Below are 12657 nucleotides of genomic sequence, written 5' to 3'. Positions count from 1 at the left end.
AGCCATCATAACTCGCCCACAAACCGCCGCGATTTGGACCCATGGATCAAGTCTAACAGTTCTCGCACAATTTCCAAAACCATTCAAACGAACCAGTTGTACGACACGTGTTTTAAAGCTTTCTTTTCACACCACAGCTGTCCAAATAATGAATAAAATAAAGGGGGTTGTGTAAGTACCCTCCATTCTATATTTCATATCACTACAACACACCAATCAAGCCACCAGCTCGTACCAAGCCATCAGGACGTAACAACGACCCAGATTCAGATCGTCCCAAATACCAGTTACAGCCATATATGGAAGCAAATGATCTAGCGTAATCCTAGAGCTCAGTCAACACACCAATCAAGGAGACATTTATTTTGTAACATCAGGAGTAATGACGAATCATCAAGATAGCACACAATGTAGATCTACCCTTGACAACGGCCTGGAGCAAATAAGGAAAGTCAGCTCAAATATCCATAAGTAGAGAGAGTCGAGTTTATCCCGAGAAACTTGATACATAGGCAACTCTTATCCCAAAAAATAGTGCAGCCACTCCCTATCAATCCTAACCTCAGGTCATAGATCCCAAAATACTAAACCTCTACAATCAGCTTCCTATAATGCAGTGCATTTTGTATGAAATACCAACTCCATCAACAAAATCGCCTTGATCGCCAAAACCCACGTCATAGCTGCCTGTTATAAGCCGGGACGGTGTTCCATCAAACTTTGGTTGGTCTGTTGGCAAACACCTTAGTCCTTACCCAACCCAAGTTAATCGGGATTTTTCATTTTAATTCAAGTCCAACTCTAATCGAGTTTTCAATTTTTCATTCTGTGAAATCCCAAACCAAGTCCGATACATCTGCGTCTATTGGCTGCGTGATTTTGCTTAAGCACTGTCCTCAATCCTCATACATAATTACATACATGGAAGGATATCGACAAATAAAATGAATAAATACACGATCAAGGAAAATTTTCGAAAAAAGGAGATAAAGCCTGTGGGCATATATCGAAATTATGGGTCCAAGTAATTTTCGCAATGATATGGTGAATAATTTAATCCTCTGCGATTAATGAGCCTATTAGTCAAAATGCCATCGAAATTTGAAGTACTCGAAATAAATGTTTTCATAAACTTGCAAATAATTAAATTTCAGCCGTTTCTGAAATTTTGGTTTTCAGGGCGCCCCGTAATGCCTAGAAGAGTAGAAGCAACAGTTTATAGTTTATACTATGTAATCACACTTATCCACAAATTCATGTTATTTGCAAGTTTTGCAAGACAACCAAAACACATGATAATCTAGCACTATATAACTCCTATACCCAAAAAAAAAACTCCTGACCATCCTTATTTTTCAAACGAAAATGTAAAGTAGCAACACAGTACAAAAAAGAAACAAAAGAAAAAGAAGAAAGAAAGAGCGGCAAATGATGAATCCCCCGCATGTCGGATTCGTTCCTAACACATGCCATCATCATCATCATTTCTCTTCTTTAATTTTCACTTTCTCTTCACTCAAAAGCAAAACAATGCAGCTCAAAAGAAATAGCTAGACTTCATCACCACATTCTCTCATGGCAATCTTCCAAGAAGACCAACAACATTTCCGAGCACCCCCACCATCACCAGTTGCACACGCAATTAATCGTAGACCATCGTTCGTAAATGAAGACGAAATCTCTGACTTTCTTAAGCACTCTCTTCCTCTTCGCGTACCCGACCTTGTCCTACCCGACCAAATCTTTCCTAAACAAGTCCAAGTAAAAAATTTACCAGAAATTGATTTACAGTCATTACTCTCGTCCGAAAACAGAACCATTGCAAACTTTCTAGAATCAGTCGCGGGTATTGGGTGCTTTCAGTTAGTGAACCATGGGCTTTCTAGTGACTTGATTCGTTCCGTTTCGATTGCTGCAGCGGGAATCTTTGGACTTCCGGTAGACAAAAAGACGGCTGTGTCGAGATCTTCGGAGAGGGTTTACGGGTTCGAGGAGTGTTACGGAGAGGAAGATGAGGAGATGGAGACGAGTGAGGAGTTTGTTTGGTGTAGAGATGAAGGTTTGAAGTCAGTCATGGAGGGAATTAGACTTCAAGGCTTTTCCAATTTCAGGTATTTTTTGCACTACTCCAAGACTTTTTAATAGTTTTTATAGAGTTTCAGGTAATCCTGCTTGGGCCTTAACAGCATTGTTGGGCTTCCTTGAATATCTTCAATTTGATGGCACTGCTTGAGCCTTCATATACGAAATTGAAAATGTTTTCTTTGGTTGATGTAATTAGTGCTGGCATCAATTGTAGGATCATTGTGATGTCACAATAATTTGGCATAACAAATGTTTAGTTGCACCAAATTAAGTGGACCATTGATACGGCTTTGTATTGCAGCAAAGAAATGGAGAATCTTTCAACAGAAATAGAGAAAATTGCAAGCAAAGTTGTCTTCAAACTGATAGAACATGCTCCCATGGCATCGGCCAAGCTGACTAATATGACAGACAGGCAAGGACTCCACGACTTGGTTTGTTATTTACACAAACATCATAGATTTACTTCACTCAGCAGGTGTGATGGATCCTTAAAATCCGACTTCATCCGAATGTTGATAAGAGGATCTGCCAATTACTCTCATGCCTTGTGCGTCCATGTATGTGATGACTCCTCAGATTTTCACGTCTATTCAAAGAAAAGCTGGATTTCTTTTACTCCAAGTAGAGATGCCATAGTGATGACTATTGGAGATCAAATACAGGTAAGTTTTGGTTCTTCACTTTTAACTTAACCGGATAAATAGTGCATTAGCTCATTCCATAGACAAAAGTTGGATCAACTGGAGCGCATGAAAAAGAGACGTTTTTTTTACCACTGTTCACTAAAACTTCTTGTAGCACGTAAAACACTACCTGCACAAGTAATTTATTTGTTTTGGGCTGTTTTATCAGGCTCGGAGCGGTGGGCATTATAAGAATGTCATCGGGAGGCCAATATTCAAAGTTGAAGATGAAGAGCCCATATCATTGGCATTTCTATTTTCTTCTAAAACCATCACCCAGAGGTCCCATATTAATGAGGAAAAGACCATCACAGTTAGACAGCAACTAATGCTGGCTTTATTCTTAGCAGTGCTGCACCACATTTCAGTCTGCATTTATAAGATATATTGAGTTCAAGTATGGCTCTCAGCAATCAATTCTTAAAATTACTAAGAAATCCAGAAGTGAAATGATTTGACAAAAATAAGCTTAGCGTGATGCGTGCATGTGGCATTATCTTTCCTTGTTTATCATATTACATACACTTCGACAGATTACAGCAGTGCTTCTTTACCTCGAAACTTTCATCTACTTACTACCATAAATAAGTTTTACAGTCTATTCGTCTAATTGTCTAAAGTCATAAAATCAATTAAATATAGGAAATTCAATAAATATTCAATAGAACACAAAATTTCATAAAGCAATGGTCAAGTAGCAATTATGAACATACCTAATCCAAGATAGAAAAAGTATACAGATTTGACTGTTGTTCAGACCATTTTAGCTCTTAAAGTATTGCTATTCCACCTTTCACACAAATACACAATTTTCTATCACCGCCTAAAATAATTACAATGCATCTCTAAAACCCAAGATACAGTACTACCAATGAAAAAGTACAGAACAAAAAATCAAGGTTTAAAAACACATGGGAGACTAGAAACCACTAAAAGGAGAAACCACCATTCTGCTGTTCAAAAAAGGAAATTTATTATTACAAGTCGATATGTAAACACTAACCAGTAATCCAAGGACCTGACTGAAGAACCCAGGGAATCAAATATATGCCTCATGATTTGCAGAAACCACAGTAATGATCCAGTAACCAAGGCCAAGTGTTGGATTTCCAGATATTCTGCTTTCATTAATGGGTGGCTGAAGAGCAAAATACAACCACATCTGCCAAGAGCTTACATTTTTGCTGTTGAATGCTCAATTTGGTCTACATCCATCCAACCACAGACCATAGGGGTCAATCGGTTGTCTGCTTGTGGATGAGGCAGTGGCAGGGCTCAAATTGTACATATCCTACCTGAACAATAAAAGCCGACAGAAAAATGGAATTCTCAGGACTTCAGAAGAGATAACATTTTACTCCGACCAAACACAATCATTGCAAGAGCTTGATAACTTGATAAGCTTGCAACATTTTAAATAATGAATGTTATGGAATGTGACACGCATCAAGACTTGCAAGATGTCGGTGAAGAAAAAAATCAATATCGCAAGTTATCCTAGCAAAACTGCACCGACCCCATATATACAGAAGTTAAGACACTTTTAATAAACCACAAATCCTTAATATTAACACAATCGTAAATCCAACCTATACTACATACTCACGGAGTTATCGACACAAATAGACATTCCAATCGAAACTTAATTAAATCCCAAAATCCCACACCCTTATTAATAACACAAGCATAAATATCCTAATATGTATAATATATGTATGAATATATTTCTTTATCATTTTTTTCTCTTTTTGATTGGCAAACCTGTTTAAAAGAGATCAGTAACTTAGATAAAAACCCCAATATGAATAGGAACCTGTCCAAAATCAAATGCCACTTGAGCCGGTTCATTTGAATCCAGTTCTTCCACACGAATCCTAAAGCACTTCCTCAATGGAATGAAAAAGGATCCAAAATTATTGAATGCTCCAGATCAAGATTCAAACACATGAATTTTTGGACTCATACTTCTCCAATTGCAAAAATAAAATCTAGAAGTTAACAGAAAACATTAAAAAAAATTGGAAAAAAACAATCAAAAGATTTATTTCAAGTAAAACTCTAGAAATACTGATGTTATGGTAGAAACACAAACATTGTCAAACATTTAATGGAAACACGTGGAAAAAATTTCAAAAACATTATACTTCAGAATTGATCAGTTGATCCAAAAATTCTAATTCAAGAAGTATAATCTACTACAAGTATATTCACATAAAAAGACCGCAGACATGCATATTACCAGAACCACCTAAGCATTGACCCAAACAAACGCTGATACAAGACAGTCAGTGAGGCATAACCGCATAACTAAGTTTCACTCGCCAACACAAGAAGCCCAGCGAGACAGTATGTTGGTACTCCTTTGAAGGTAAACAAGAACACTCGTGTTTGGATGTAAATGCTGTTTGCAACTTTGCACCGAGTGATCATGAAAACTCGGGATTTGCTTTGTATCTAACAAAACGGAATACCATATAATCCTACTCGACCTGGTTTCATCATCCTTCTCCAAACAACACTTCTTCAATTTTGCACTGTTGCATAGTATAAAATGACTGACAGCTTCTCTACATTATTAAAAATTTGCAGGTCTCTTCACAATCGTTTAGACATAAATGAAGGAGTGTGTATCTAGATTTTATACCAGTACATGAAGTAGTGTGTTGCAAAACTACCAAGTTAGCTAATTTGCATATTGAACCTTGGGAATACAAGGAGACTCCACCTACGCCCGTATCTTTTCTTTCTTTTCTCTTTTAAGAAATCCAACCCAATACAAAAAAACGAAATCAACAGGGGGAAAAAAAAAAAAAACAGCAAAGACAACCCAAGTTCTAGCTATAACCCAGCAAGCAAAAAGACCTAAACCTAAGCATGAAACATGAAAACCCATGTTACATGGACACGTCATATTTTAAAAATAATCTGTGTCAGATACATATCCTCGTGTCCGTGCCAGACACAACATAGACACATATTGTAAGTGATCTACCTTAACTTCTGACACTTTGCCGTGTTACACTTCGTATCCATGTCGGATACGGACACACTTTGTATCCGAGTCGGATACAGACACATGTATCCATGTCCATGTGACTTAGATGAAAACCTATGTACACAGCACAAGCCACCGCCCGCCATCAGACCACCAAATACTCCGTACTCCTAAAAACAATGTACAAAAAAGAATATTCCTAATTTCCTCCAACAACATTCACCAGCAGAACAAGAAACTCTTCATTACTTCCGGAAAAGTAACACAAGGGATCAAGCTCCAGAAAAGAGCTTATGTGAACCACGATTCCAAGAGTCCATCATGGAACCCGGAATCATAGCTAGTAAATTCCTGGACGGCAAAAATTCAATACAGAAATTATTTGTCTAAAATTCGAAAGTTTGGATAATAATTCGTTTAAAAAATATGCCCAAAAAAACGAAAAAAAATACGCCAAAAATACAATATAATACAAACATATTCGGTTACATTTTTTTTTCATTTTCAGTTTTGAATGTAATATTTTTTCCAGAATTCCTCATTAACTACACATACATAGCTCAGATTTTTCATTTATACTTTATTTCTGTTTTTTTCATCTAAAAAAATACGGACCTTATTATTCAGCAATTATAAACCTGGACCATAGAATTCGTGTATTGATCCTTAGGTTTGAAATGGTTGCCGGTAAAAAATTTGTATTATATGAACATTCGTATAAAACGGGCATAAATTGGAGTATTACTAGCTATTCCCGGCATAAACCACACTAAATTGAAGGAAAGTAATTGTTAAATATTGCAGGTCAACCTTCTTCTTTTTCTAATTCAAATGCTAGATCCAGACAAGAGGTAACTTCTAGTGTTGATGGCAACCCTCAGACAGCTGGACTACTCCAACATGTGCAGTTTGAACCTATCCTCAATAGAGTGAGTGGATCTGATGAGGGCTTTAGAACCTTTGATACTGGGATTGACCAGCAGGCCCAGGCCCAAGATCTTTTAAACTCTTATTCTTTGACTAATGCTACTGGACTTGGGCTGAATGGTGGAAAAGAGGTAATCCCAGTTTGTTTAAATTCAACTAGAACATCCCAACAAGAACAAAAGAGAGACTGAAAAGGAAAATGAGATGGGAGAGATTGAGGAGGGTGACATGGTCGAAGCTTCTGAGGCTAATCAACAGGCCCAAGTCCAAGATCACTTAAATTCATATGCTGTTACCTACGATTTTGGGTCTGGACTTTTCGGGATTGATAAGATGGGTCATGAGCAGTAAAAGGATAGGCTTGGTCAGTATAGTGCTGATAATAGCCAACCCCTCTGTACAAAATCCGTGGAACTGAACAGAGGCTTAACTCAACCAGGTTTAGCTAATGACCAAATTTTCTGGGTTCAGAACCAGAGTACAATAATTGTTGCAAGTAAGTGGAGGGAAGTCAGGGACACTGAAACAGTTGAGATATCCCCTCACCAGCTCTCACCATGGGAGAGAGCAACAATGTAAACTTTGATTCACCGAATTCCATATGGGATAGAGAGCTGGCAGAGGCTGTTCTGGATTTACATATGGAAGCCAGATGCGAGGATGTTCAAGTGATATTGTGAGGAGTCATGTTGACACTCAGCAAACACAAGTTGAGATGCTTGAAATGTGCATGGGTTCAGAAGCTCCGAGGGAGGAGGCTGTGGGGGTCTTCGAACAGATAGAATTTATGCGCAATAACGACGCTGGTTTTCAGAAGGTTCTTGACAATTATTTGGAGACTAGCATGAATGTTATTGTTGAAAGAGTTTGGAATCTGATTTGGGGTGATTTAGAAGATAAGATGTTATATGAGGACGGGTATTTTGAGAAAGCTATGGACGGAGAAGACCTTGAACCTAATGCTCTTTCATCAATTCTAGGTTGAAGCTCTCTAATCTCCTTTCAGAAAGTCCTTTACCCCTATCATCTAATAGTTTCATCTCTAAGTGCTATAGGTCTAGGGACTGTTTTTTACTCAATAAGAATTCTTTTTCGTCTTCTAATGTTAGTTTTGGTTCGTATCAGGTCTCTCCTACTCATAGAACCGAAGGCAATTATATCGTTTCTGTCAACGCCACCAGGGATGTCACTAGACTTGATAATGTGGAGGCATCTACTTTCACCATGTGCTCGTCAGATAAAGCACTTGCTCACACAGGTTCGAGCAATAATACTATTATTTGCCCACATGAACTGAAGAAATCTGGTTTACTGTTCAATCCAGATCCAGATCCGTTACAGGCAACAAGATTCTTAGTCAGATAAAGCTTATAGAAGTGTGAAACAGTTCGGGGGTTTGGTATCAAAGTGGGTGAAACAGGGGAGATTATACCATTAGAGCGATCTGAGGGTGTTTCAAAGGATTGTGTTGATGCGTCCTCTCTAACTATTTTAGATCCTGAACAAGAGTCTGAGGAGGGCCTCACTGCCCTTTGGTTGTCCAAACATTCTGCAGACCTGTTTAAGGTAGCAGGCTTGTCTGACGAGGGGAAGGAACAAGAAGCTCTTAACCTTATCATGTCGATTTTTTCGACTTTCAGACTCTAATCCCAAGAATCAGAAGAGTTCTAAGGCTGGAAAGGGTCGGGGTACGCCCCTTTCAAGGAAAACGTATGCTCAACCAGGGGAGGATTCCACTCGGAGGACTGTTAAAGAGTTGCTTCAGTTATCCTCTTCCATTAATTATGGCGAGGATTTAGTTGAAGGTAGAAGTAGATGGGGGAAAAAGTTAGTTTATCAATGAATCACAAAATTATGTGGTGGAATGTGAGGGGTTTGGGTAAAACAAAGAAACATCCTGGGATCAAAGATGTGATTAGGAGGGAAAAACCTAGTGTTGTCCTCTTGCAAAAGACTAAACTTAAAAGTTTTATGTTCAAGCACGCTAGGGATATTTGGTGTATCCAAAACATGGATTGTATTGAGTTACCTTCTGTTGGGTCTCGTGCGGGTGTGTGTCCTTCGGGATATGGATAGAGTGCAGGTTTCAGATAGCATTGTGGGTTTCCTTTTCGGTGTCCATTGATTGTAAGTTTGAGGGGGAGGACATTTCTAAAGTGATTACGGCAGTGTACAGACCCTCTAAGAAGGCTGACTTCTCTTCTTTCTGGAATGAGATGGATGATGTCTATGTTTTCACAGTAGGCGGTCCTTGGTGTGTAGTAGGTGATTTCAATGTTATTAGATTTTCTTATGAGAAGAAAGGTGGGAGCCGTATTACTTCTCATATGAGAAGTTTTGACGATTTTGTGAGGAGATGTGATTTCTTGGATGTTCCACTTTAAGGGGGGAAGTTTACGTGGTCGGATAAGAAGGTGAATCCCGTTCTATCTAAACTTGACAGGTTTCTGGTTAGTAGTGAATGGGAGGAGAGTTGGCCTAGGTTAATGGAATCATTTGTTACGAGTACGGCCTCCAACCACCATCCCATTACCTAGTTAAGGAGATAGGTAGAGGTAGACCCACCCCGTTTCGTTTTGAGCTTGTGATTCTCTGACCCCAAGTTGGTGGACCGTATTAGTGAGTGGTGGGGTGTTGATCAGGTGGGTGATAAGGCGAGTACTATTTTCGCCAACAAACTCAAGTTTGTGAAAACTAATATTAAGGATTGGAATAAGATGGAATTTGGAAGGGTGGATAAGAAAAAAGATCGGTTTTTGAAAGACATTAGAATAGTCGGCGTTATGATTTAAAAGCGGGTTTTGAGAGAATGGTCTCTTTGGAGGAGATGTCTTGGAAACGAAAATCAGGTGTTCGGTGGCTAAGGAAAGTCAGTCTAATACTAAGTTTTTCCACCAATGTGCTAAAGGTAGGAGTAGAGAAATTTTTTTGCGTAGATTAAAGATTGAAAGGGAGGTGAAGAGTGGAGAGGAGAGTCTTAGGGAGGGTGTTGTGTCGTACTATTCTAAGTTGTACACTGAACCTGCTCATTTCCATCCTAAAGCTAATAATCTTGTCCTTGAGGGCATCTAAGAGACGGAAAGAGAGTCTTGAAAGGGTGATTGCTGAGGAGGAAGTTTGGGAAGCTATTTCGCTCTTGAAGAATGATAGAACTCCAAGGCCAGATGATTTTCTGATCGAGTTATTTAGAAAAGTTTGGGATGTAGCAAGGGTCGATTTTATGAACATGATCAAGGAATTCTATGATTCAAGTTTTTTGGTGAACAGTCTGAATAGCACTTTTATCAAACTGATTCCCCAAAAACATGGTGTAGATGATATTACTGACCTTCGACCCATTAGCCTCATTGAAAGCACTTGCAAAATTATTGCAAAATTCCTTTCGATCCATTTGAAAAAGGTGCTTTCGAGAGTTATCTCCCAAGAGCAAAGAGCCTGTCTTTGGGAGACAGATTTTAGATGGGGTGTTGATAGCTAATGAAGCTACTGATGATAGAAAGAGGAAGAATGAACCAGGGGTTACATGTAAGATCAACTTAACTATGTTATGTATGGGCTTTGGTGTTGGATTAGGAGATGTGTTTCGTCGGCTTCATTTTCTGTTCTTGTTAATGGTTCACCGGCGGCTTTTTTCAGGAGTTCACTAGGGATTAGACAGGGAGACCCTTTGTCTCCTCTTCTTTTCCTTTTAGTTGTTGACATTTTTGGAAAGATGATTGAGAGAGCTAATAGTTTTGGGGTTAATGAGGGTTTTAAAGTGGGCCAAGGTCAAATTCTCATATCACATCTTCAATTCGTAGATGATACTGTGGTTTTTTTTGGATCATGATATTGATCAACTCAAGTTCCTTAGGGGTATACTTTGTTGTTTTGAGGTGGCATCTAGATATCGAGGTGAACATGTCTAAGACCACCATTTTTGGAGTCGGCAAAGATGTCGAGGTACATAATTTGGCTTCTTCTATTAGTTGTAAGGGTGGTGTCCTCCCGTCTAGATATCTTGGCCTTCCTTTGGGCGCAGAGTATAGGTCTAAAGCCATTTGGGATCCCGTAATCAAGAGTAGTGTTAGACATAAGATAGCGGGATAGAAAGGTCGGTTCCTCTCGAAGAGTGATCGAGTTATTTTGATTAAGAGCACCCTCTCGAGTATGCCGGTTTACTATATGTCCCTTTTCCACATGCCCCAGAGTATTGCTCATAGGTTGGAATCTATCATTCGTAATTTTCTTTGGGACGATACCGAGGAGAGACCTAGATATCATCTGGTGGGTTGGAAGTGTTTGTGTTTGCCTAAAGAGGAGGGAGGTTTAGGTCTTAGAAGTCTTCGCAAGTTTAATCTAGCGCTTCTGGGAAAATGGCTTTGTCGTTTTGTAGAGGAGAGAGATGGCCTGTGGAGAAAGGTGAACATCTCGAGGTTTGGTGAATCTCAATTTGGTTGGGCTAGTGGTCAGGTGAAGATATTGTATGGTTGTGGGGTGTGGAAAGGCATTTCGAAAGTTATGGAGTTGTTCCATAAGTTTGTTAGATTTGAGTTGGGAGATGGTGAGAGTATGCGGTTGCTGAGCGACCTCTATTTCGGGTTTTCCTACGATTATACGTTTATCTGACTTTAAGAATCGTCCAGTTTGTGATTTCATGCGAGAGAATAATGGCATTATAGCGTGGGATTTGAGTATTCTTTGTGCTCTTTCTGACAGGAATATTGTGAGCGTAACTACTCTCATAGAAAAGCTAGATTCTATTATGTTGGTGAGGCCAGACAAAGATAAATGCCTTTGGTCCTTCGACAAGAAGGGGAGATTTTCTACTAGATCTTGTTATTTTGTTTTCCACTCTCTAACCCTCTCTCCTAGCTGGGTAACGATTCTTGTTTTTCCCTTTTAATGTTATTTGGGGTTCCAAAATTCCTTCGAATATTGCCTTTTTCGTTTGGTGTGTTTCTTTGGGGAGAATCTTAACAATAGATAACCTTAAGAGAAGCCAATTCAAGGAGCATCTGGTCAATTTTTGCCCTCTTTGTTTGTCGGATGGTGAATCAGTGAACCATACCCTCATTTCTTGCCCTTTTTCATGATGGGTCTGGAACCATTTTATTTAGTTGTCAAATGTATCTTGGGTGTTTCCTAATTCGGTGAAAAAGGTATTAACTTCTTAGTTCTCGAACGTCCATTCTCAAAAGGGACGCCATATTTGGGGAATGATACCTTTTGTAGTGATGTGGGGCATTTGGTTGGAAAGGAATAACAGACTTTTGGGGAGTCGAGGCAACCATGGAGAAGGTAGTGATGTCTATCAAGGGACTTCTATTCTTCTGGACAAAGGTTGATGACAACATGCAGAATATACCCCGAGTATTTTGTGTGTAGATGGGAGTTTCTTGTGTTTTGAGTGGATCTTTGTAATTGTTTAGATTTTTCTTTTTCAGTCTCAGAGGAGATCTTATGGGTTTGGATATCTCATCCTAACCTAAATGTATTATTTTTGTTTCATATATATATATATATATATATATATATATATATATAATTGAATCTCTATCACCCTTACACAAAGTGGCAATATTTTTTTTTTGATCGGGTATATATATATATATACCGATCAAAAAAAAAATATTGCCACTTTGTGTAAGGGTGATAGAGATTCAATTAATCACTCTCATCCATTGTCCCTTCTCAAGGGAATCTAGAGTCACTTTGTGGGTCAATGTGGGTGTATTGGGTCGTTTCTCAGTCAATGAATGATTTGTTGGTCTCATAAGTTCCAACAGTCCATTCTCCCAAGGGATGTCGACCGTGGGCATTCTATCATGTGGCACTGTGTCTGGAGAGAATTAGGTCTGCTAATAAAGATGGCGGGTTATTTTCTTCGAGCAGACACATTTTCTTCTTCGCAAGGGGCTAATGCGTTTTTTAAAACACATTGCAGCACTGACATTAATCTCACTATCCCGGCAGCTTATATGC

General features: G+C 38.9%; 1 protein-coding gene and 1 long non-coding RNA gene across 2 annotated transcripts; one reads left to right on the top strand and one right to left on the bottom strand.

Annotated features, from left to right (window-relative positions):
* Positions 1 to 1274: 1274 nt before the first annotated feature.
* Positions 1275 to 4067, top strand: DTA4 (downstream target of AGL15-4). The gene is made up of 3 exons (XM_086603304.1): positions 1275 to 2111; positions 2387 to 2750; positions 2941 to 4067. Exons 1-3 carry the CDS (start codon positions 1576 to 1578, stop codon positions 3160 to 3162), a joined length of 1122 nt encoding a protein of 373 aa, XP_086459430.1. The 5' UTR covers positions 1275 to 1575; the 3' UTR covers positions 3163 to 4067.
* LOC147511652 (uncharacterized) lies at positions 3462 to 12159 on the bottom strand. The gene is made up of 2 exons (XR_015219470.1): positions 4585 to 12159; positions 3462 to 4066 (listed from the first exon to the last, which is right to left on the bottom strand). It is a non-coding gene; the product is annotated as an uncharacterized LOC147511652 (long non-coding RNA).
* Positions 12160 to 12657: the final 498 nt, after the last annotated feature.

The sequence above is a fragment of the Coptis chinensis genome, chromosome 3, assembly GCF_015680905.1.
Source record: "Coptis chinensis isolate HL-2020 chromosome 3, ASM1568090v1, whole genome shotgun sequence".
Taxonomy (NCBI): Eukaryota; Viridiplantae; Streptophyta; class Magnoliopsida; order Ranunculales; family Ranunculaceae; genus Coptis; species Coptis chinensis.
This window is presented reverse-complemented; position numbering and strand designations above follow the sequence as displayed.